The sequence below is a fragment of the Penicillium riverlandense genome (assembly GCF_028828495.1).
Source record: "Penicillium riverlandense strain IBT 135883 chromosome Unknown utg000006l_segment0_segment0, whole genome shotgun sequence".
NCBI classification, from domain to species: domain Eukaryota; kingdom Fungi; phylum Ascomycota; class Eurotiomycetes; order Eurotiales; family Aspergillaceae; genus Penicillium; species Penicillium riverlandense.
Genome location: NW_026643197.1, coordinates 789,071 through 811,727, shown reverse-complemented (window position 1 = coordinate 811,727; position 22,657 = coordinate 789,071). Strand labels below are relative to the sequence as shown.

The window sequence follows — 22,657 nt, the reverse complement described above, 5'->3', positions numbered from 1 at the left end:
GGGCTGGGTTGGGGATACTTGAGGGCCAGACGCAACCAGAAGGTTCATTCCAGCAGCCAGCAAATGAGAGAGAGAGAAGGAGAAGGAGAAGAGTCAAGGCAAAGAAGTAAATATATTGACTAAAGAGTATACAGAAACACACGCCGCGGTGGATCAAGGATAGTCCGGGCTTATCTTATCGGAGCAGTGAAGTCTGAAAGATGCTGGAGAGCACATCCCGTTTGAATGAAAGGAACAACCCTCAGCCGGAATATGGCTTGGGCAACTCCTAGGATAGGTCTTCGCGGCTCTCCACTTCTCATCAACTCGCTGTCTTGGACCCCCATTCGACATGCTTCGTTAACCTCCGCCATCGAACGCGGCATTCGCAAGTCGCAAAATCTCCGAGGCTCGCCCTCCAGATTCCCAGAGCCCGCGAGATCATCACCAAGCAGACCCCGTTTCCAAAAGCCCGCCAGGAACAGCTTTTCCAAGTTTGACGAGGACGAATTCGTCAGGACGGGCAGCTTCCATGGTCTGCCTCGCGAACACCGAGATGTCCGGCCACCAAAACCAGAGCGCGTCAAGCTGCACAAAAGGAAGAGGGGACAGGATGTTCATCACCCCACAGACGCTGTTCCCGAGCGTGTGAAGTCCGAAGTGAAGATCCCAACGTCAATACCCTACACCACGCCAGCATCGGAGTTCATCTACGGTACGGGCGCGGTGGAGGCGGCACTGCGCTGCAGCCGGCGGCAGCTCTACAAGCTATATCTCTACCAGGGGGCAGACGAGGAACTAAGTCCGGCGAAAATCAAAATCCGAAAGCTGGCTCTGGCCAAGGATATCAAGATCAAGATGGCCTTTGCGAAATGGGTGCAGCTGATGGATCAGATGAGTGCTGGCCGTGCGCATAACGGCTGCATTCTAGAGGTCTCCCCTCTGCCTAAACTTCCCGTGCAGTCCTTGCGATCAGTTTCTGCCATTACCGACACTCATTTCCGGGCAGAGCTGGCACCGCAGACGCGGGAGGAGGCGGCGGTAAATGGCACGAGCGATCTCATTCCCATCCTTCACCCGGCTCCATCTACGCCTGAGGAGCAACCACGACATCGATTCCCAGTGATGTTGCTTCTCGACGGAGTCGTCGACTCTGGTAACGTGGGTGCTATCATTCGGTCGGCGTATTATTTGGGCATCGACGGAATTGTCTTTGCTGGTCGCAACTCGGCTCCTCTATCGCCTGTGACGATCAAGGCTTCCGCCGGTGCGGCTGAAAATATGACTATGCTCTACGCAAGAAACGAGGTCGAATTCATTCAACGGTCCAAAGAAAATGGGTGGCGGTTCTATGCGGCCGACGCACCGACCCCAGGCGTTCCCATAACGCACGTGGACCGCCTCTCGATGGACGGGAGTCAGGACAGCAATGGGCATCCGTTGGCGGGAGCGCCTAGCGTGCTCATGATGGGGAGTGAGTCGTCCGGCTTGAGCGCTCACATCAAGTCGCATGCTGATGCGACTGTCACTATCCCTGGTGCCCGGCACAGTGTCTATCTGGGCGTTGAGTCCGATCCGGCCCGTATCGACAGTCTCAATGTGAGCGTGGCTGCCGCATTGCTTATGGATATGTTCTTGCAAACTCGACTTGCAGTGTCTGGGCCAGTGAAGAAGCAAAAGATGTGGTAATACGTTCTTCATTTACTGTAATATACTTGAGCGTGTACAACGCACGACTCTTGCATGCGTGGCGAACGGTGTTTATTCCGCTGGACATAGATTCAACCGCTTCAAAATTACAAATCTCCTTCATTATTCAATTCGAAGTACTCAGTAATACTAGAACATCGACGGTTCCGTGCTGGCAAAGTTCCTCCGCATATAGATGTGGGGCGGGCGTCTTCCGAATTGCCGCAGTGCTATCTCCCGAATCTTCTCCCGTGGGTGTGGGGTACTGGCCTCTGCGGGGAGAGGTCGGAGGATCCCTAAGAACATAAAGGCACTTCATCTCCACGCCCAGTTTTGAAAGCAACCCGTCTCAGTTCTGATTGCAACTGTCCCCAATCTACTCGGACGGAAGAAGATTGGTTACACCTTTAATTGAACACGAGTCCCGCAACCATGATTCCAGAGAAACAGATCCTCACCAGGGCATTTGTTGTCGAGGAACCGGGGGCACCGTTTGTTCTGCAAGATGTTGTTTTGGACGAAGTCCGGGATAATGAGGTCCTGGTGGAAATGAAGTACACAGGATTGTGCCACACGGTAAGTACTCGTGCTCACCGAAGCCCTTCAGCAGGATCAACCCGCAGCATCGACAATATCACGCTAACACCATAAATCAATAGGACATAGCCGTCCAACATGGCGCCATCCCCGTGGGCGCCTACCCAGCGGTTCTAGGTCACGAAGGCGCTGGCATCGTCCGCCGAATCGGCAGGAACGTGAAAAACAAGTCCCTACGCGAGGGCGACATGGTCTTCTTGAGCTTCAGTTCCTGCCAGGAAGCGAACTGCTCTCCCTGCCAAGAGGGTCGATGCGGATTCTGTCCGCGAATAACAGATATCAACTTCGGCGGAGCGCGCGGTATGGATCCTGCAGAGTCGCCTATTTCTTTTCCGGACAAGCAGCGCCCGCCCATTCGGGGACAGTTCTTTGGGCAGTCTTCCCTGAGTAAATTGGCAGTAGTTAAGGAGACCTCTGTCGTCAAGTGTCCATCCGGTGCCGGGTCTGGTGCCTCTGCGCTCACTGTTGATGATATGGCATTCCTTGCGCCGCTAGGTTGTGGGTATCTCACTGGTGCAGGCACGGTATTCAATGTTCTGAAACCGAAGACCACGAGCCGATTTGCCATTCTCGGAATGGGTGCTGTGGGACTAGCAGCTATGTTCGCAGCTCGAGTGTTGGGCGTTGAGAATGTTATCGCAGTTGATATCGTCGACGCGAAGCTTGAGCTAGCTGCGTCTCTAGGTGCATCGCACACTCTAAACACAAAAACTGTCCTAGACCTCGTTCAGGGACTTCGAGGTATGTTCCCGGACGGTGTCGATCATATCCTCGACACAACGGGCGTGGTGCCTCTGCAGGAGGCCTCGGTCAAGGCCCTGGGTCATGAAGGAACTCTGGCTATTGTTGGTGTCGCTCCTAAAGATGCCGAGCTCAAGATCAGTCCGTTGGAGTTTATGATGGACTGTAAACGGGTCCTGGGTGTTATTGAGGGGTGTTCGAATCCTGCTACGGTGAGTCGCGCGAAACTGGGGACCTTGTGTGCAGCAAACTGATATGAAGTGGTGTTAGCTCATTCCCAAACTGGTCGATCTTTATCAACAAGGGAAGTTTCCTGTTGATAAGCTATCTAAGGTGTATGACACGGATTCAATCGAACAGGCATTGCAGGACCTACATTCGGGAAAGGTACGCTTGTGGTTTACAGCAGAATCCTGAGAGGAATGCTAACATATCTGTGCAGGTCATCAAGCCTGTAATTAAGTGGGCAGATCTATAGTTACATATGAAGAGAAATTCTTTTTACTTTAGTCAATGTTAGCGTATTCCTTCTGGTTTGGTGCTGACGAGAAGTCCCGTTTTCTATACCATATGGTCGTACAGTTATAGTTCAAGATTCTGCATAGCAAATCATGATCGAAAGTGTCCGTGTCGAAGCTGACCCGGCACTTAATATCCCATCTTGGTTGTACGCCAATTTTGCTCCCCACAATCTAGACCCCCGGTATCACTGTAGAGGAATTCAGAGGTCAAGAAATGTAGGACTCAATTCAGTTGGTGAACAGGATTGCGACATTAAATAAAGACTTTAAAGGGTTGCCTCCGTCCATTATCCCGCAAACCTCCAATGATAGATGGGTTTACGAGTAAACATTTTGCTTCCACGGCTGGGCAGAGACATGCTTTAGCCAATTCCCACGCTGTAAGTAGAAGCTTTATAAAGCCCCCGCCAGCAGCGACAGTGTGCTCGTACGCCTCCTGGAGTCCATTAAACAACATCAAGTCGGTTCCTGCGCCCTCGTGTACATGGCCAAATACATGCAGTCTAGGTCGAATTCTCCGTAGCGTCTGTAGTAGATGAGGACAACCCAACTTGAGTAAGTCAAGATGAGCAAGGGGTGGTCCATGAGTAATGAGCACATCAATCCCATCTGGTACTAAACTAGCCCATATATCTTGATCTCGGGGATATTGAAAGGCCCAGTTACCGTGGCGGGTAGAGTGAGGACTCCTGTAGACCCTAAGCCAACGACCATTCGGGCAGGAAATTGTTACTTCCTCATTTTCTAGGTAGATGACATCGCCCCAGTCGAGCTGAGCTCGCTCAGAGGCTGCTCGACCTGATGGATCATCCCACGCTGAATCAAGTAATAGCTCATGATTACCAGCAATCACGATTTTGATGGGATGAGGCAGGGTGCGTAGCCAGGCGAGCGAGTCCTGGAGTTCCTGACATGATCCAGATTGAGTGAGATCACCAGCATGGATAAGGATATCTCCATCTGGAACGCAAATTTGGGTGTTATGAGTATCGGAGATACAGACAATCGCAACAGGACTTGTGTGAGGCATAGCTAGAATAGGTTTATGCCAACCATAAAGCATTCGTGCAAGGAAAACACAAGGCTGGGACCGGAACTTTTGCCACGGTCCTGGTCGCTGTCGATGAAGAAGTTCGTGAAGACTGGACGTGGTTGGAGATTCGAGACCCAGGAACTTATCAGCAGTGACAAGCGAGAACGTGAAACAGTGGCCTGTTTAGAATCAACGATGTCAGGATCTTGCGTCGGTTTTCCAGACCTCAGGCTATGTCGCTAGAGTTGACCTCGCCGTTATGTTATATAATCCTTCCTTTGCACCAAAATTACGATATCGATTAGCTCATGCTGCCGACACTGCTGCTGCTGCTGCTGCTGCAAAAAAAAAAAAAAAAAAAAAAAAAAAAAGTGTCACTCTCTAAAGTATAATGCATCGAGTTGTATTGTATATCATCCAAAAGGATGAGCAATAGGATATCAAATTAACTATACTTATACTCATCAAAGAATACACAATGCCCCATCTCTCACTGAGTCTGGGGAGGCGGAGTAAGGTTCTGATGGAGTTCCTTGCGCTGCACAGCTCCAAAACGAGTATTACCCACGTCGAAGACCTAGTAAAAAACAAATAAATCAGCCCAAGTCACACTCCCTCGAAAGACATAAAACTTACAGCGTAGATCCCCTTCAGGAACGTATCGCCAAGGATATCAAATGTCATGGTACCACGGCTCTGGATCCCACCATAGACATACCCAGCCTTGGCCTCGGCGAATCCTAGATCCTCCTTCTGTACAGCAAACTGCTTACCGCCCACCGCAAAAGAAACAACGGGCAACTTATCCACTGTCGTGTCGGAGGGATAGATGTATCCCTGCGTAGTGGAATCATAGTACGCACCCGGAATAGCATCGTAGATAGCCTGGCAGGTATTATCATCAACCAGGGCCAACGTGGTACCTGTGTCAGCGATAGCGCTGTTCCCAGCACGGGCAATTGTCTTCCCGTTCACAGTCGCCGAGGCGGACTCGAACATCCAGAATCCCTGGCTCTTGTCCACGGGCGCGTAGTACACATCCTCGCCGGAGGCCTTGATGGTGTCCTGGTCGATGAACCCGAAGGTGTAGAACGACGCACCTTGGTCCGGTTCGTTCTTGTCACGCCAGGAACCTAGCTTTGCGGTGAATAGCTCCGCCGTCTTGGGGATGTCGTCCTGCGAGATCATGTTCTCGACGGGTGTCTGTACGGCCGTAGGCTTCACCGTGTTGATGCTGCCGAATGCAAGACCCAGCAACCCATCGCCGGCCCCACTGGCAAACTGCGTGGACATGGTGTCTGCAAGCTCGACGGCTTGGCCTTTGACGACGAGACCGCCGAGGTTGACATTGTCGTTGCCGACGGTGCCTGAGGCGGAGGATCCATCGCCGTAGGAGATCTTCCAGGTTGAGCCCTCTTTGTTTTGGAAGGTACTCGACTTGGTCGGGTCAAAGACAGTGTGATTCTTGTGCTGGGACAAGGTCGCCGATGGCAATTTAGTCGACCAGACCTTTTTATCTGTGGTCAGCCACTATATATTTTGCATAATAAATCATCACCACTTACCCACAGATCCGCAGACCCGGTATCAAAATCCAATTTCAGCGTCTGCGCGGGCGTCCCAATGCCCACCTGTGCCAGGTACATGGAGTCATTCTGGACATCCGACGCGCCGACCTCGCCGACCTGGCCGTCCGCGCCGGTCTTCTGCAGCACCTGGCGAATATGCGCGCGGCCGCCAATGGGCTTGTCAGTATACTGCCTTCCGACCTGGTGCAGCGTGCTGCCCATGGCATAGGGCCCTTCCTTGGTCGCGTTGAAGCCATACTTGCGCATCAGGTGCACGTACGACTTCGTGCCTGATTTCTGGTACTGCGGGTTCGGGATGATTTTGATCTTGGTCGTCATGGCGGATGATGGAGACTTGCGGCTGCGGCACAGCTTTGCTTTCAGGGACTTGATGATAGACATGTTGATTAGTAGGTGGGGCCTTGAGTGGGTTGAAGGCTGGATAGTAGGACTGGGGGCATAGTTACTTCTCGTGGAATGTACGATGGTTTATAACTTCAAACCGCTGGGGGAGGAATGAAGGTCATCCAGGCTGTCGTCATTGCAGATGACTCGTCAGGGCGCGTGGCAAAGGGCGGGCAGCCTAGTGACGACGATCGGCGGGTTTATCACATCAGGTGGAAGGAACATTCCTTGTTTGAATCGTCGCATTACACAAATAACTATATCTTATCTGCCAACGCCAACTCCGATAGAATGGAACACCAAAGTACAGAGCACACCCCACCTTCCCGCATAATCAGCAACACCGGGGCAACGTACACACACTACACGAAACTTGGTGGTCACTTTTACCTCTTCCGGCTCTTAGACTTGGGCGCCGTGGACACACTCGCCGCGCGCGAGGTCGCGGTCGAGGTGGCTTTGCTGCCGCCCTTCCCGGCTTTAGCCTTGGCCTGCTACAAAAAGCAAATAGTTAGTCAGGGTGGTGTTCCCAACAGATACTAGTGTCCAGGCGCGCAGGCGCCACGTACCGTAGTTCCGTTCTTAGCCTTCTTCTTCGCAGGCGCCACCTCCTCATCCTCATCCTCGTCGCGGTCTCGCCCACGACCCTTGCCCGTGTCACCGTTGGGCTCAAACTCCTTCGCCACCGTGTTTAGTAGCGTAGTGCACCGACGGCCGATCTCAACAGGGGTGCGGCTGAGGAAGAACCAGTCGAAGCGGAAGAGCGGCGACTCGCGGACCTCGTCCCGGATCTTGTCGTAGAGGGTGTCGCCCTCGACGCCGTACTTGTCCAGCATGACCAGCAGGAATCGGTCCTCCTCCTCGGTGTAGACCTTCTTGTTCGTCGTCGACACGGTGTAGTTGATCTTGAGCTGCTGAAGCGGCACGCGGTACATATCCATCTTCTTCCGGAGCATCTTGCGCTGGTGGTTCATCTTGCGCAGCTTCTCCTCCCCCTGATCGATCACCCGCAGGTATTTCGAATAATCCTGGATCTCAGTGTACCGGCGCCAGAACACCTCGGCGTATTCCCGAACTTCTTCGGGATCCTTACTATCTACTTCCGTGGCGATGCCCTCGTAGTCCGTACGTCCAAACTTGGCCGATCCATTGACGAACTGTTGAAAGTCACGGCGGTTCCAGTTGGAGAACCCATCTTCGGACATGCGAGCCTTTTCGGCCTGTTCTTCTTCTGTGAGTGGCACGGCGTTATCAATCTCCTTCTGCTCGAGATCCCGCTCGGCCTCGCGTTCGCTGAGCTCCTCCTCAGGCCCCTCGGGCAAGGGTGCCTTGTAGCCGATCTCCTTGTGGAAGTTGGCGGTCTCCTTGTCCTGCAACTCCTGCAAGCCAGGTGGGAAGAATTGCCAGTCGTGCACGGCGACCTGCTTGGGGGCTCGGGGAACCTTGGGTTTCGGGTCGGCAGTCCGGCCTCCGGTGGAAAGAGCCTGGCGGTAGTACTTGTCGATGGAGTAAAACTGTTCCTTGCGCTCACGCTTGGCGGGATTAATCCAGCTGACGCCGATGTCTTTCTTGCGGTCGGTAAAATCCTGACCGTTCCATTCATATGCGCTCTCAGAGCTGAATTTCTGGAGATCGTCGATGCCAAGGCTTTCATACTTCTTGTTGAGCTCAGCAGTCCGCTCCTCACCTCGGCGCAAAATGGCCTCGATATCGTCATCGGACATCTCGGTGGAAGTCGTAGAAACGCCCTTTGTATTGAAGACATTGGCGGCACCATGCTGGATCATGCCCAGCAACTCGTCCTTCGAAGCGGCGTTTTTGTTCTGCTGCTGGGCGCGACCTTGCTGAATGACCAGCTGATCGAGACGCAACTTTTGCGCTGCACGCTCCAAGACCTTCTCCTCAATAGCGTTTTCCGTGATGAATCGGAACACCACGACCTGCTTGGTCTGGCCAATGCGGTGAGCGCGATCCATGGCTTGAAGGTCGGCCTGCGGGTTCCAGTCACTATCAAAGAGCACGACGATATCGGCCGTGGTCAAGTTGATACCCAAACCACCTGCGCGCGTAGTGAGAAGGAAGATGAACTTTTCCGATCCTGGCTTGTTGTACTCGTCGATGGCCGCAATGCGATCCTCATGTGCCGTCGTACCATCAATCCGGCAGTACTGGTATTCGCGGAACACACAGTAATCTTCGAGGATGTCCAGAACACGGCTCATCTGGGAGAAAATAAGGACACGGCTGCCCTGGGCTTGCATGCGCTTCAGAAGCTTGTCCAGGATAGCCATCTTGCCGGAGTTGTACACAAGGTGCTCATCGGTCGTGTACGGAGGACCAGGTTCGGCTCCCTCGAAGAGGTATGGGTGGTTGCAACACTTGCGCAGTTGCATGACGATGTTCAACAAACGGGTCTTCGATTCACGTTTTCCCGCAGCACCATTCACCGCGTCGATGTCCTTCTCCAGGATCTTCTGATACCACTTCACCTGCATTTCGGACATGGGAACGTACAGGTTCATTTCCTTCTTGGGAAGCAGACTCTTTTCAACATCACTCTTCACTCGACGGAGCAGGAAAGGGCGCAGGACTCGGTGAAGTTGCTGCACCACAGTGTCTTGGTCAGAATCCTGGCTGGAGAACCATTGGTCAAAAGCCTCAGCGTCGCCAAAGACATCCGGCAGCAGGAAATTGAGCAAGGCCCACAGTTCGTGCAAGTTGTTTTGCAGCGGTGTTCCGGTGATCAGCAAGCGGTTACGAGAGTTGAAAAGACGGATGATTTGCGACAAGGAAGACTCCTCGTTCTTGATGCGATGGGCCTCGTCAATGATGATGTACTCCCAGGCGAACTTCTTGAGGTGTGACTTCTCGCGCAAAATCATCTCGTAACTCGTAATGCAGACATCGAAATTTTCATCAACCAAGCGCTCCTGGATCAACCGTCCTCTCTCGTCTTTATCACCCTGGAGAACAAAAACGTCGATGTCCGGTATCCATCTGGCGAATTCACGTTTCCAGTTGTCGAGTGTCGACTTGGGCACGGCAATTAGATGGGGACCGGTAATATCGCAGAGGTAGCGCAGATAGCCCAAGAACGAGATGGTCTGCAAGGTCTTTCCTAGACCCATCTCATCGGCCAAAATGCCGGAGATACCGTTCTCATGCAGTGAAGCCAGCCAGTTCAATCCCGCGATCTGGTAATCGCGCATCTCACCATGGATGAACGTCGGAGACTCTCGGAAGACGGTGGTGGTCTCGCCGCCACGCTTCTCATCCTTCAGAAGCTCAGCATCTTCCTCCTGCTCCGTTCGACGGCGCCGGTCCCCGCCAGCACCACCGGAACGTGCGGACCCCTTGCGCGCCTTGGCCTCTTTCTCTGCATTTTGTCGGTCTATCTCTTCCATGATCTCTTTGATTCGGGGGTTGGGATTCGTCTCGATGAAATGGCGGAAGAGGTCGGTCAGGCCAAGGAGGTATCGGAATCGACGAATCGAGTCATCTTCCTGTTGAACGCAAGAATCGTCAGTAAGTTAGACCTGGCAAATTCGAGAGATAGCCCTCCCCACCTTCGATTCATCCAAGCGGCTTTGCTTTTTGCCCAAAATGCTCTTTCTCAGCTGGAAGGCCTCCGATCGACGTCGCCGGGCATCCTGCGGAGCCACATCGCCCGCAACGCTGCTCGCGGTGGTGTTGGGGTTGGTGTCTGAGTCCTGTGGGGGAATATGTTAGTTGATATCGCGAATGCCTCTGGCGCGTCATGAAGGATGTTCGTACCGTATAATCGGGGGTATCTTGGTAGCCCTTGAGTAACAAAAGAGTCAGCATTCTCTGGCATGCACAAATTGGCATGCGCGCAAATCGATGCCACGATTGCGGTGCAGGGTCAAGTGGTGAGCAAAAGAATCACGTACCATCATCAGGCCGTCCGTAGGGGCATCGACAGGGACTGACGGAACGACATCATCGTTGGCATCTGTCATAGGGGTGTCTGCCTGAGAAGGCGAGCCAGATGTGGGTGCCGGTGCCATCTTCCTCCTTCAGCGCACCGAGCGCAGGCGTGGATATAGTCGAACACGTATTTTGCAAGAATTCCAACGATCAGACCGAGACCGACAAAATCAGGATCACGCGAGGATGATGTCGGAATTGGCCAGCGAAGAAGGGATGGATGGCGAATATAACGGAAGAAGAGGGAAGTGAATGAGTCTCGCGGGCAAGACAATTGAGGGAGCGAAAACGCCTCCTAGTCGCGCCGAACCAGCACAAATGAGCGAGCGCGCGCCCACGCATGACATAAGCATTATTGAGTCAGCCACTCACGTGACCTCCGCCCGATCAGGTCAGGTGGTGTGGTGGGTTCGGAAGGAGCAAAAAGAGAGGAGCATGACCTGCATTCCTATCACATCATCGACTACTGTGACTATTGCCCCGTGGACTAAGCGGACAGGCAACACTGGCCCAGAGGAGTCCGTCTTGGATAGACCGTGTGCTGGCGATCTCCCAGTCCGATCTTCTCTTTCTTTCTTTGTTTTTCCTTTCGCCTTTTTGCCCCGTCCCAACTTCGACCTCGCCTGAACGCCGCCTTTGCCTCAACAGCTTCCACAAGTGCCCAGCCGCTATATCATAGGTCTCTCATGGTAGTCTGGTGAACCTATCATCTCCAACCATGGATTCCATGAGGTCGTTAAACACCTCCTTGCCCAGCTCAACACCCCGCCCTCAACCTCCCGAGCAACTCTTGCAGTCATTCAAGGCGGCTGCCTTATCTGTCACCAACCTCTATAAGAATGCTGTCTGTGAGCAGGCCCAGGCGAAACAGTCCGGCTACCAAGAAGCCGTGGAGGATCTACTTCATTTCCTGGACCGCGAGAACCTCGGCCTCACCGATGGGGAAGGGTGGAAGGTTCGGCAGTGGGCAACGGAGAAATGTGATGGAATCACATCCCAGAACAGCGACGACGATGAACGGGGGGATGCGGATAAGGGTGATCGAAGCACCACTCCCGCTGCTTCTCACAAAGAGCAACCCCAATCCGCCTCTGAATCCCCCGCCCGACTGCCACCCACTACCACCTCGGCATCAACACCGAAACTCGATCCGACGACTACCACATCTACACCATCAACAGACACAGCCCAGCAAGCTCACGAGACAGACCCCCTTGGAAGATCGACGGTCTTTACCTTCTCCGCGGGGCCAACACTCTCCCAGTGCCAGGAACTGGATATGGACATGCAGTCCTCTGACGCCTCCACCACGTCCACGCAAGATGAGAGCCCCGTCAACGTCTCGGTGATGCCCCGACCTTCTCGCCAACACCACCGCCACAACAACCACGCCCGTCCGAATGCCCGTTCATCGACACGAGAATCCCCCGCCGCCGTGGGGTCGAAGCGGAAATTCACCTTCCCGGACTTCTTCGACCTATCCGGTCTGAACAACGGCCGCGACATGTTCGGAGGCGGAAAGCGCGGCCGCTTTACCTAGCACCCTTGATCGAGCATACGAAGTCGACGAAATGACGAATATCCTATTTCGATGTTCAGAGGGGGTGCTTTCCGGGTGCATTATAGAGGTGCTTTTCCATGGTGTCGGTGTGTGTTTTTTTACTGGCTGTTTGCATTTTGTTATATAGCATATAGAGGACATCCGCAGAGATGATACCCGGTGCCCGGTGTGGCGGCTTTTCACGAGTGGTGATGGCATACAAATCAATATCAATATCGTACATGAAATTTCCGTCTCCGTAGAATACTATTATCCCTTTCTCCTTCTCCAACCATCCCGATTAATTAAAAGCTCGGTACAGTCCCATGCCCACGAGCGTGGCCGAAATAGTCGCAATCCCCAACTGCCGTGAGCCCATTCGATACTTTGATGGACCAGTCATGATGGCCTTTTCCTGCCTCCGTAGATTCTGCATGCCCGTGTAGTAGCTGTACACTCCGAGACCTATGAACGCGGCAGATCCTGCACTTTGATATTAGCATATTGATCACAAGAGGACAGTTGCGAAAGGTACCGGTCACTCGGCAGGACAGGCAGTCGTCGTACTTGTCCTCCGCCAGTGCCTGCTTGGCGTCTTTTGGCGGGACGTCCAAAGCGGGATTCTGGGGAGAGGGCGCCATTGAAGATAGGGAGTTTGTATACACAATTTAGTATGTATCAAAGTAGAACGAAGCAAAAGGGAAAGCGACAGACCGAAGGCGGGGATCGGCGGCAGAAAGGCCCGCTCGTGACCTGTATACAAACGAGACGATGGACACTTTCCAGTGGAACGTTCCACGCTGGCCACGATGAGCGGCGAGATCGATGCCGTCTACATATATGACGAGCACAAGTACGTCCCGTGCTCTCCTTGATAATCAATCTGCACTGACCCTCCTCCAGCAACCCCCTCGTCGAGCATGTATATCGCTCCCGGCCGCCCTCCGCCACCGCCATCCTGCCCCTCTACCTTGCCCATGCCGCCCCGCGCCCTTCCCTCCTATACATCCCCAATGCCTCACCGCCGGTGACGGTATTTTCAACCGTCCAGTCGAACCTGCTGTTCCTAGCGCTGACCGAGGTGGACACCGAGCCGCTTGTGGTGTTGGAATTCCTGCATCGGGTCGTCGATGTGCTGGAGGATTTTGTGGGCCCGCCCTTGCTCTCGAGCAGGATCGAGTCCAACTATGATGTTGTTGCGCAGCTCTTGACTGAAATGTGTGATGCTGGTGTGGTGTGTAATACTGAACCCAATGCGCTGCAAGAAGTTGTTGAGGTACCGGGGTGGATGGGGAAGCTATTGGGGGGGATCGGAGTGCCTGGGTGAGTGACATCACCTTCAGCAATTTCTGTTACAAGTAAAGATTAGGCTGATTTTGTCTAGAACATCGACACCCACTATGGGAACTGCCAATCCCTTGAAGCAATCATTGGCCGCCGCGAGTTCGGCCCAAGGCCCTGCGATTCCCTGGCGCCGGCCCGGGGTACGGCACACATCCAACGAGTTATATGTCGACATCATTGAGTCTCTATCTGTGACAATGGCTCCATCAGGGCGATTGCTCTCTGCATTAGTGTCTGGAACTATTGCGTTCACGGCAAAGCTCTCCGGAGTCCCAGATTTGCTATTAAACCTAACAACACCCGGGGGACAACAAGGTATCTCTCGCAAGATAGAGCTGCCTGTTTTTCACCCATGTGTCCGACTGGCGCGGTGGAGGGAACGACCGGGCGAGCTTAGCTTTATACCGCCAGACGGCCGGTTCATTTTGGCCGGGTATGAAGTTGATCTCCTCCCAATAGATTCGGACCTCGACGAACCGCCAAGCCACATGGAGAAGCTTTTCCTTCCTGCCATAGTGGAGATTCGCAAATCACTCGGGCCCTCCGGCGCCGACTTCGAGGTGCGATTGACTCTGAACACAGACTTCCCGGGTCAGCCTTCATCTGCCCGGCCGGGGCCCGCGCGGAATGGATCCGGCACCTCGACTCCATCATTCCTGGGCAACGTAGGTGGTGGAGGCAGTAATACCACCGGACCGGTGCTTGAGGACGTTGTTGTCAGCGTCCCGATTTCCAAATCTGTACGACACATCACGGACATGCAGGCCAGCCGAGGTGACGCTCAGTTCTTGCCGGGCAGCGGTCTTCTCGAGTGGCGGGTTCCAACGGGCCGCGAAGCCGGCACGATCTCTGGAACTGCAACTCTGCGGTGCTCCGTCGCGGGCTACCCGTTGGCGGACGAAGATCTAGACGAAAGCCCAGATGAGGATGCCAATGCAAATCTCCTGCAAGGCTACTACGAGGCTCCGACTTCCTACCATGACCAGGACAACAGCATCGGCACTAAGACACGATCGGGTGACCCAGCTAAGCGGAAGAAGAAGAAAAAGAAGTCCACCAAAAAATCGTCCCGCTCTGCTGTTGCTGGCACCACCACCGCCACCACCGTCCCCGAAGATACAGGCAACGGCCCGACTGAAGTACCCGCGGAAAGCTCAGCAAAGCTCTCAACTCCCTCCCCAGATCCATCCAAACCACGAACACCAACGCCTCCCTCCCAATCCCAAACACAATCACAATCACACTCGCAGCCTCAACCTCAACCCTGTCTCCCCGCCTTCTTCTCCCCCTCCACATCCGCACGCCCTACACCGCGCCGAACGAAAGCGCAACTCAACGCAAGCCTCATGCCCAATTCCGCTTCTGTCTCCTTCTCCGTGCGCGGCTGGCTTCCGTCGGGTATCAGAGTTGATAGTCTGAACATCGATCAGCGCCGCAGTCGCGGTCTGGGGGAGAGTGTCAAACCGTACAAGGGGGTGAAGTATTTGTGTGTGAGTAAGCGTGGTGTTGAGAGACGATGTTGATTTAGTGGCGTGTCTGCTGCAGACAGCGTGGAAGATATGTAGACGGATATTCAGTATGAAGTGACTGATTCCTGATCTGACGGCATGAGCTACGATATATCTGAGAGAGAAATACAATCTTTTTTCATCGTCCCAATCCTACAATCGTACACGATGAATGCCTTGCGCAGACAGAGTACATTACATACAAATTTGCTAAATAGAGTAAATACACAAGGACATCCCTGATCTTCAGCGCCGAAAGCGGCCTATCACAAACTCAAACACAATAGTACTATTGCCACTAGCTGAACCAACTCTTTCCCGAATCTCACAATTTCGAAGATCGGCGCTCGAGGATGTACATGGCGAAGTAGGCAACTAGAATACGTGCCCGCGATTAGTTAAGGAATGACAAAGAGGTAAATTCATTGATATCCGACAAATTAAAAGGATACATAGCTCTTTGTCTCTCTTCTTGCCTGGACGAGTTGGGGGTATCCGACAATGCAAGTAAAAGCAGAGAAAGTGGTGGTAGAGAATCAAAACAAAGTCCAGACACAATGGGCATATAAAGATGGGATATGATGGGTATAAGGAGATCAATCTTCTCAACAGACAGGGTGGAGGCCTTAGCACGCAGGTGACTGAGGTCCTCTATTTGTCTTTGCCTTCATCTCCAGGGTCTGAGGGGAGTAGAATAACCGTGAGAAGATCGCAGTGGCAGATATATGCAGAAAAGCAAATGAAAGGAAAGTGCACAAGAAGAAGATGGGGTAAAAAAAGAAAGGTATTACTCACTGGCAGCAACAACAGCAGCCCGACCAGCACCAGCTTTGGCAGTTCCACCACCCAGCGTCAAGATAAAGCGCAACCAGCCGAAATGCACCTTGCCGTTGCGGTCAAAGTCCGGGGCGAGCGCGCTGCTAGCCTTGAATGTCTTCAGCTTACCCTCGTATGGAGGATAGCGGATGCTGAGGAGAGATTCGAGCCAACCAGGGCTGGAGGTGATGGGGCGGCGGTGGACCCAGACGTCAAAGCTGGAGCGGCCGCGGTAGGCGCCGTAGCCACTCTCGCCGACACCGCCGAAGGGGAGGGTCGGGATATGCAGCGCGGCGTCGTTGCAGGAGACACCACCAGAGCGGGTGGAGGACAGGACTAAACTGGGCATTAACAAATGATATTGAGTAGAGGGGGCAAAATAGCAGCTTACCCTTCGCGACATCGGCCTTGGAGCCGAATGGGTACAGACCGAGGGGGGTGCTCTGCACGCCGTTGGCCAGGTTGATGGCCTCGTCTAGGTTCTCAACGGGGAGGATGGGAATGAACGGCCCAAAGCTCTCTTGGTTGCACAGCGAGTCTTCCACGGAGTCCACCTGCACGAGGGTGGGCTCGATGAACCGCTCCTTCTCGTCCATGGTGCCGCCCATGAGGATCTTACCCTTGCTGTTATCGATCATGGACTTGAGACGCTGGTAGTGGCCATCATTGATGATGCGGGCATAGTCAGGCGAGTCCTTGGCGCCCTTCGGGAAGAACTCCTTGTAGGCCTTCTTGAATTCCTCCACCACCTTGGGCACGAGCGACTTGTCGACGAGCAGGTAGTTTTGCGATGTGCACACCTGGCCCGCATTCATGGTCTTGCCCCACAGCATACGCCGCGCCACGAGTCGCGGGTTGGCGTTCTTGCTGACAATGGCCGGGTTGATACCGCCAAGCTCCAGCACCACGGGGGTGAGATGCGGCGCCGCGGCCTTGGCGATAATCCGCCCGACGTTGGCACCACCGGTGAAGAAGATCTTGTCCCACCGCTCTGCGAGCAGGGCCTGTGTCTCGGTGACGCCTCCCTGGATGATCTGATAGCAGGAGGGGTCGAGCGAGGCCTCGATGATCTTCTGCATGACGGCGGCACTGCGCGGCGCATTCTCGCTGGGCTTGATCACCACGGTGTTACCGGCGGCGATGGCACCGATGGCCGGGCCCAAGGTCAGCTGGAAGGGGAAGTTGAAAGCACTAGAGATTGAGCAACGGTTAGCTCCATTGGCACATTTCCGCGAGTTTGTTCAGCGCAGTAGCACGTACCCGATCACCAATACGGTGCCCAGCGGGTCCTTGCGGATCTTGGGGTTCATAAACTTGAAGGTGAGGTCGATATCGGGGGCCTTCTCATCCTTGACCCATTTGTGCAGGTTGCGCGTCGTGAAGACGATGTCGTTGAGGATCCATTGGCTCTCGGCGATCTCGGTCTCGAACCTCGGCTTGTTCAGGTCCTGGGCACAGGCCTCGACGATGTCCTCCTCATAGTCCTTGATGCTGGAATGGTTCAGCTCCAAGTCAGTTTGATGTTTCCTCGGTGGGACTGTGGTATGTGGGGTGGGGGACTCACGCCCAGTAGAGCTTGCGGAGCTGCACGAGACGGAACTCGACATCGCGGGTCTTGTGCTCGAGGAAAGTCTTGCGGGCGATGGAGATGCGCGAAGAGATCTCCTCTGTGGGAGTGAACTTCAGCTCAGGGAGGCCCATGATGATAGGTGTAGGGGTGTGGGAGAGAGAGGAAAAAGTGATCGACCACTGAAGGTGATGGGCCGAGCCGGTTCTTAAGCTGCTGGCGGGCCTCCGCATCCACATGCGCTCGGCTGGTCGATCGCACCGAGTGCGCATAGAGTTCGACGAGGAGGATTATGATTACTCTTACAACCTAATTCTACAAAAAGGCTAGAATCGATCATTCAGGCGTCTCTGTTGGCAAAAACATCATACTATATCTTCTGTCGCACCGATGGTTACTATGGTCCTGCGCATGTGACCTCCTACTTCTGCCTTTTCGTGATTTGGCCCTCTCCAACAAACCCGTTCAGACGGCTCCAGATCTTCGGAACTACCTCACTATCGCCACCGTTGGGCTCTTCCTCGGACAGGATCCAGTCCAGTGGCCATGACGCGACCCTTCCCGATCGGAGCCGCGGCAAACCCCCTGATTCCAGAGTCCCCGCTTTGTGGGGATCAGTGCGCCTCTCGCAAGCTTTCCTCGTTCGGTTCCGCAGGGAGTGACGGAGAAACAATCTATCCGAGTGGATCATAATATGAATCGTGTAGGGCTCATTATTCAGAATGCAAACAATCTCGAAGCAGTGAGGGCTTCAGATCACGATATACAGCCAAAAGGGGCAAACGCCACATCCTCGAGAAAACAGGAACATCAAAAGAGTATACAGGTCATCTCGCCGCGACTGTTTTATTTGAACTGGTCCTCCGTCACACCCTTACCCATGGCAGCAGTGCTGCTCACACCGCCAGACACCATCTTCAACAGGTTGTCAACGTAGTTGGCACCACTCCATTTCTGGTGCGTGACGACGTCGACGCCCTGCTCCATCTCGGGCTCCTGGACAAGCTCGCCGTACGCGCGCATCCCCTGCTGGGAGTATGCCTTGGCGAACTGGTGCGAGATGAGCGCGGTGGTGTGCAGACCGGCCAGGGTGATGAACTGCCAAGAGTAGCCGAGCTGGCCCAACCGCTTAATGTAGGTCTCTTGCTCGTCGCGCGGCATGGCCTTCTTCCAATTGAACGAAGGCGACAGGTTGTACGCCAGCTTCTGCTCGGGCCACACGGCGTGCACGCCGTCGGCAAACTCCTTGGCTTGCTTGTAATCGGGCAGCTTGCTCTCCATCCAGATCAGGTCCGCGAAGGGCCCATAGGCCACGGCGCGGTTCACGGCGCACTGTGTGCCACCCTGGTAGCGGTAGTAGCCCTCGCGGGTGCGCGGCGCATCCCAGTCCCAGTAGATGTCGGCACCGGTAATGCCCTTGGCGATGGCGCGGGCTTCGTTGTTGCTCTTGCCCTTGACGGCGTTCAAGTACTGATCGATCAGTCCCTTCTTGTTGACATGCACCCCGGCGTTGATCGCGTCGATGACGGCTTCGTTGAACAGCTTGAGCCCGGCCTGCGCCATCCACTGGTCCTCAATGGCCTGTAGCTCGGCCCCGTTCTTGCCTGCCTGCTCGGCAGCAACCATCAGGTCATTAAGAGGCTGCAGGCCCGGGTTGGTCGAGCCCACAACGAAGGCATGGTCACGGTGGTCAATCGTCGAGGTGATGAGAGTGGCCGCCTCGGAGTCAGTGCGGGCGATGGCCAGTAGATCAGTTCCTGAAATTGCCGTTAGATGCTTCGCGAGACTTTGGCTTTCAGTGATTCACATACCCATGATATCAGCCTGGGCACGAATGGCAACCAGGCGGTTGATGTGCTCGCTGATGGGGACCAGCACCTTGCCAGCCATGTGGCCGCACTTCTTCGTACCGGGAGCTTGGTCCTCGATGTGGATACCAGCAGCACCGCGCTCGACAAACAGCTTGGTCAGCTTCATGACGGCCGTCAGACCGCCGTGGCCGGTATCCGCATCGGCAATGATGGGCCGGAGGTAGTCGACGTTGGCCACCTTGGCGCGCTGGTCCTTGGGGGTGGTGAGGCGCTCCTCGCGCTGTTTCCGGTCGTGGAAGAGCTGTGCCATGAACAGCTGGTTGACCTTGCGGGGAACCGTGTCCATCGGGTAATCCGCCAGATCGGGCGAAGGCTCATCGGTCGACGAAGCCGTTGACGAGCTCTGCCAGCCCGAAACGTAGATCGTGTCGAGGAATTTGCACATCTGGGTGATCATCGTCGGCTCCAGACAGCCGTAGGTGAAGCTAGCCTGCTTGTTCTGTGCGGCGCAATGTGTCAGTAGTCTCCTCTGCAATAGAATATATTCGAACGCACCTGGAAGTTGTTCTCCACGATCCCCCAGAGCTTCTTAGCCTGCACATTGGACGGATAGTCGATTTTCAGGTTGCCACGCTTGGCCACGATCTGCTCCGCCGTGAAAGGCCGCTTGGTGTAGCGCCACCGCGAGTCCTTCCACCAGTTCTTGACGGCCTGGACATCCTCCAGGTACTTCCGATCCTCGTCCTCGAACTGCCCCATGGTTGCTGTAATTTCAATGTTGGTATTTCTGTATATAGGCAGTGATAGATGCAAAGCAAAATGTGGCAAGAGAAGAAAGGGAAGGAAAGCAAAGTATTGAAACTCTAACAAAAAATCGGATCACAAGCAAGTGGGACACGCGGCGGTACTTATTCTTGTCAGAAAGACAAAATGCGTCACCACCGAAGGGGGTCGGTCGGTAATCTCTCGGCTCACCGGAGTTCAGCTTGTTTCATTTGCCTAGGCATACAGTGCTGTTCTTCTGGACCGCCGAAAGGCGGAATGCGGGTGCGGTTCGGAAGACAGGATCCAGACTCTCTAGATCCTCGGTCGAATGGACCTTACACTCGGCGATTTTGGGATTATGCTTGCTACAGCTCCTACTCGGGGGTTTCAGCATTCAAAGACAGAATAACTATCGGTATCCCCCATCGCCTATATTCTCATCTAGGCTTCTCTTGTCTTTAATTGTGCAAACGAGAGTGAGGAAAGTGCCGCAGATCGGATGACGTCGACAAAAAGCATGTGGCCGGGTGACAGTCCATAACAACTTTTGCCTTTCACGTGCGAGTGGAAAGTCGACGAAGATAGTGTGTAGCATTGCACTCAGACCCTACTATGGCTTTGTATGACATTTCTAGGGAAATATGTACATGATAGTAGCCCCCTAGTTTGATTATTCGATCTCTTTTGAGACTCTTCTCGAGCAAAAAGGCGCGAGAGAAAATTGATTGATGCCTGAGTCATCAATACGGTCTGTCATGCCCCGGTATTCATCGTCCCTACCGCGTCCGAATTGGTTGGGTATTTTAGTCGATCTATCAGAGCAGATGCGGCATCTATTTGTATCAAATGAATAGTAGATACATTTCTGTAGTCATTATCATCCATAGAGTCCAGTACAGATAAACTAGAGGGTGCATGGGATATAAACTATGCATCTATAGCGACTATGCCCAGTCCTGCTTCTTTTTTTTTTTTTTTTTTTTTTAACAGAGAAGACTGTACAACCCGCGAAATTTCCCGGAGAACCTGACGCCATCAGGGACACGGCACATGCAGTCAACTAGCTCTAGACGATCACGCCCCGATAGGTGGTCAGGCCCTAAAATGACTCAAAGTCGCACAGCTCGTTGGACCTCGGCTTAACAACGTGCTGACTCATCCGTCTCTACAGCTTGTCTGAGAGTGTCCGCAAAGCTCTGGTGGCAGAAAGGGAAGCTCCGGTATGAGCAGGAGGTTTTAAACATAGGGTTGTGACAAACCACCGCCCTGTCACCCCAAACAGCATTCCAGATAGGATATAGAGGTCGGGTCAGAACGCAGGCTTTTGAATTTGGCTCCTCCAGTCCTGAAGTCAATAGTTCTAACTACCCCACCCAGTAATCATGTAAGAACACATTATTGCAGAGCAAAAGTGGTGGCTGTACCAGCCACGAGAACAGGCCTCGGGAGAACCAGGGTCCTCCGCTCCCCAACACCCGTGTTATTGTCGACGGCTGTCACTCTGCGTCGGTGGCCCCTTGCTCTGGCGGCTCCGACACTCGGCATCCCTAGTCTTGAGTTTTCGGATCTTGACCGAGCCGCTTTGACGCTCGGAGCTTTGGGGCCGGGTTATTTTCGCTGTGCTGGGGGATTGTGATGGGGATATGCGGGGAATGGTCGAATGGAAATAGTTCAATGAGCTTACGAAATATCTCGCTAGTAGTATGTGCCTTGTATTTCTTTAATGATTAATATAGAAATACATGTTAACCCGTAGGCAAAATCATTCAGCCGGCTGGCTTTCTCGCGTTCCGGAAGGAGCATCAACTTAAGTTTCTGGTACTTGCAAACATGGCTCGGGATCTTTCTACAGTATTCCGGCGACTAGCGCTAGTGTTGAACGGCTGTTTAACTCTACTTGAGGTGTCTGCCACTTCTGTCGTGAGTCACTGGATTGCCCCACAACAGCAGTTCATCACACAATTTTCAAAGCAACAGACGTCGACGGTGTTGTTGAGTATTATATCGCCATCTGGAGGCAAGTCATATATCAGCTATTTGGATTCGAAGAATACAAAGATAAATAAACTTACCTGCTAGCCCACGATTCTCCAGGAGTGTGGACCCAGGCAGGCCATGGTAAGCAAGTCGAAGGTAGAAAAAAGTATATTGGATCAGTATTTTCCGCTTTTCTTTTGTTGGGGATTGAGAGGCATGGGACCAAGACAATCGTTCTGTTTTCACTGTTGCGGGAGATAGAAAGGCATTGAAGTAGGGATTGAAGAAAAGCGACGAAGCCACATCCTTGCAATTAGCTATACTTCACGCTCAAAGGCTAGAAATCGTTAGCCTCTGCTCTAATCTGACCGTTCTTTAGCTTTGTTACTTCATGCTTAATGACTCCCATGTCCCTGATGAGTTTATCTAATACTAAATTCTGGTCACTGCAGCATATGCTCAGCTGGGTAGAAACGTGGGTCAGGTAGGTTTTGGTTCTGGTGCTAGCAACACCCACTCAAGCACTTCCGCCTCAGAAATTATTTCGGTGGCCTTGACTCACGGCTTGATTTGCACGGATTAGGGGGAAAATTTAACGTGGAAGGAGTATAATATACCCGAGATTGCTGGCTTCCTGTGAGTGAACCAATTTCTCCATTCTGAATTGGCTCATTTGGTGCTAACCCCATAAATACTCTTTCCTACCTTCCACACTTATATTATACTTTTTTTACGTCATGTACCACGGAGAGTCAGCGAAAAGCAATACACTGTCATGAATAATTGACGTGAAGGAAAAACATGCATTGACATTACTGAGTGTAGTTTCACTTATGACGACTCGCCAA

General features: G+C 53.4%; 10 protein-coding genes across 10 annotated transcripts; 4 read left to right on the top strand and 6 right to left on the bottom strand.

The window, feature by feature from the left end:
- Positions 1-252: 252 nt before the first annotated feature.
- On the top strand, positions 253-1,668 carry N7474_006567 (RNA methyltransferase, TrmH family; the record flags this gene model as incomplete). Its single annotated transcript, XM_057197977.1, has 1 exon — positions 253-1,668. One exon carries the CDS (start codon positions 253-255, stop codon positions 1,666-1,668), a length of 1,416 nt encoding a protein of 471 aa, XP_057051417.1.
- Positions 1,669-2,100: 432 nt separating this feature from the next.
- On the top strand, positions 2,101-3,484 carry N7474_006566 (NAD(P)-dependent alcohol dehydrogenase; the record flags this gene model as incomplete). The annotated part of the gene is made up of 4 exons (XM_057197976.1): positions 2,101-2,244; positions 2,328-3,218; positions 3,277-3,393; positions 3,449-3,484. 4 exons carry the CDS (start codon positions 2,101-2,103, stop codon positions 3,482-3,484), a joined length of 1,188 nt encoding a protein of 395 aa, XP_057051416.1.
- A 1,682-nt stretch (positions 3,485-5,166) lies between these two features.
- Positions 5,167-6,530, bottom strand: N7474_006565 (pepsin-like aspartic protease; the record flags this gene model as incomplete). Its single annotated transcript, XM_057197975.1, has 2 exons — positions 5,167-6,069; positions 6,126-6,530. The coding sequence occupies 2 exons, from the start codon at positions 6,528-6,530 to the stop codon at positions 5,167-5,169; spliced, it is 1,308 nt and encodes a 435-aa protein (XP_057051415.1).
- A 389-nt stretch (positions 6,531-6,919) lies between these two features.
- Positions 6,920-10,561, bottom strand: N7474_006564 (uncharacterized protein; the record flags this gene model as incomplete). The annotated part of the gene is made up of 5 exons (XM_057197974.1): positions 6,920-7,027; positions 7,103-10,036; positions 10,100-10,243; positions 10,308-10,334; positions 10,445-10,561. 5 exons carry the CDS (start codon positions 10,559-10,561, stop codon positions 6,920-6,922), a joined length of 3,330 nt encoding a protein of 1,109 aa, XP_057051414.1.
- Positions 10,562-11,199: 638 nt separating this feature from the next.
- Positions 11,200-12,021, top strand: N7474_006563 (uncharacterized protein; the record flags this gene model as incomplete). Its single annotated transcript, XM_057197973.1, has 1 exon — positions 11,200-12,021. The coding sequence occupies one exon, from the start codon at positions 11,200-11,202 to the stop codon at positions 12,019-12,021; it is 822 nt and encodes a 273-aa protein (XP_057051413.1).
- Positions 12,022-12,322: 301 nt separating this feature from the next.
- Positions 12,323-12,662, bottom strand: N7474_006562 (uncharacterized protein; the record flags this gene model as incomplete). Its single annotated transcript, XM_057197972.1, has 2 exons — positions 12,323-12,504; positions 12,557-12,662. 2 exons carry the CDS (start codon positions 12,660-12,662, stop codon positions 12,323-12,325), a joined length of 288 nt encoding a protein of 95 aa, XP_057051412.1.
- A 168-nt stretch (positions 12,663-12,830) lies between these two features.
- On the top strand, positions 12,831-14,888 carry N7474_006561 (putative AP-3 adaptor complex subunit mu; the record flags this gene model as incomplete). The annotated part of the gene is made up of 3 exons (XM_057197971.1): positions 12,831-12,874; positions 12,925-13,344; positions 13,406-14,888. 3 exons carry the CDS (start codon positions 12,831-12,833, stop codon positions 14,886-14,888), a joined length of 1,947 nt encoding a protein of 648 aa, XP_057051411.1.
- A 772-nt stretch (positions 14,889-15,660) lies between these two features.
- N7474_006560 (hexadecenal dehydrogenase) lies at positions 15,661-17,390 on the bottom strand (the record flags this gene model as incomplete). The annotated part of the gene is made up of 4 exons (XM_057197970.1): positions 15,661-16,025; positions 16,081-16,880; positions 16,950-17,180; positions 17,254-17,390. 4 exons carry the CDS (start codon positions 17,388-17,390, stop codon positions 15,661-15,663), a joined length of 1,533 nt encoding a protein of 510 aa, XP_057051410.1.
- Positions 17,391-18,102: 712 nt separating this feature from the next.
- Positions 18,103-19,826, bottom strand: N7474_006559 (isocitrate lyase 1; the record flags this gene model as incomplete). Its single annotated transcript, XM_057197969.1, has 3 exons — positions 18,103-19,013; positions 19,068-19,566; positions 19,623-19,826. The coding sequence occupies 3 exons, from the start codon at positions 19,824-19,826 to the stop codon at positions 18,103-18,105; spliced, it is 1,614 nt and encodes a 537-aa protein (XP_057051409.1).
- Positions 19,827-21,312: 1,486 nt separating this feature from the next.
- On the bottom strand, positions 21,313-22,467 carry N7474_006558 (uncharacterized protein; the record flags this gene model as incomplete). Its single annotated transcript, XM_057197968.1, has 2 exons — positions 21,313-21,454; positions 22,427-22,467. The coding sequence occupies 2 exons, from the start codon at positions 22,465-22,467 to the stop codon at positions 21,313-21,315; spliced, it is 183 nt and encodes a 60-aa protein (XP_057051408.1).
- Between the last annotated feature and the right edge of the window lie 190 nt (positions 22,468-22,657).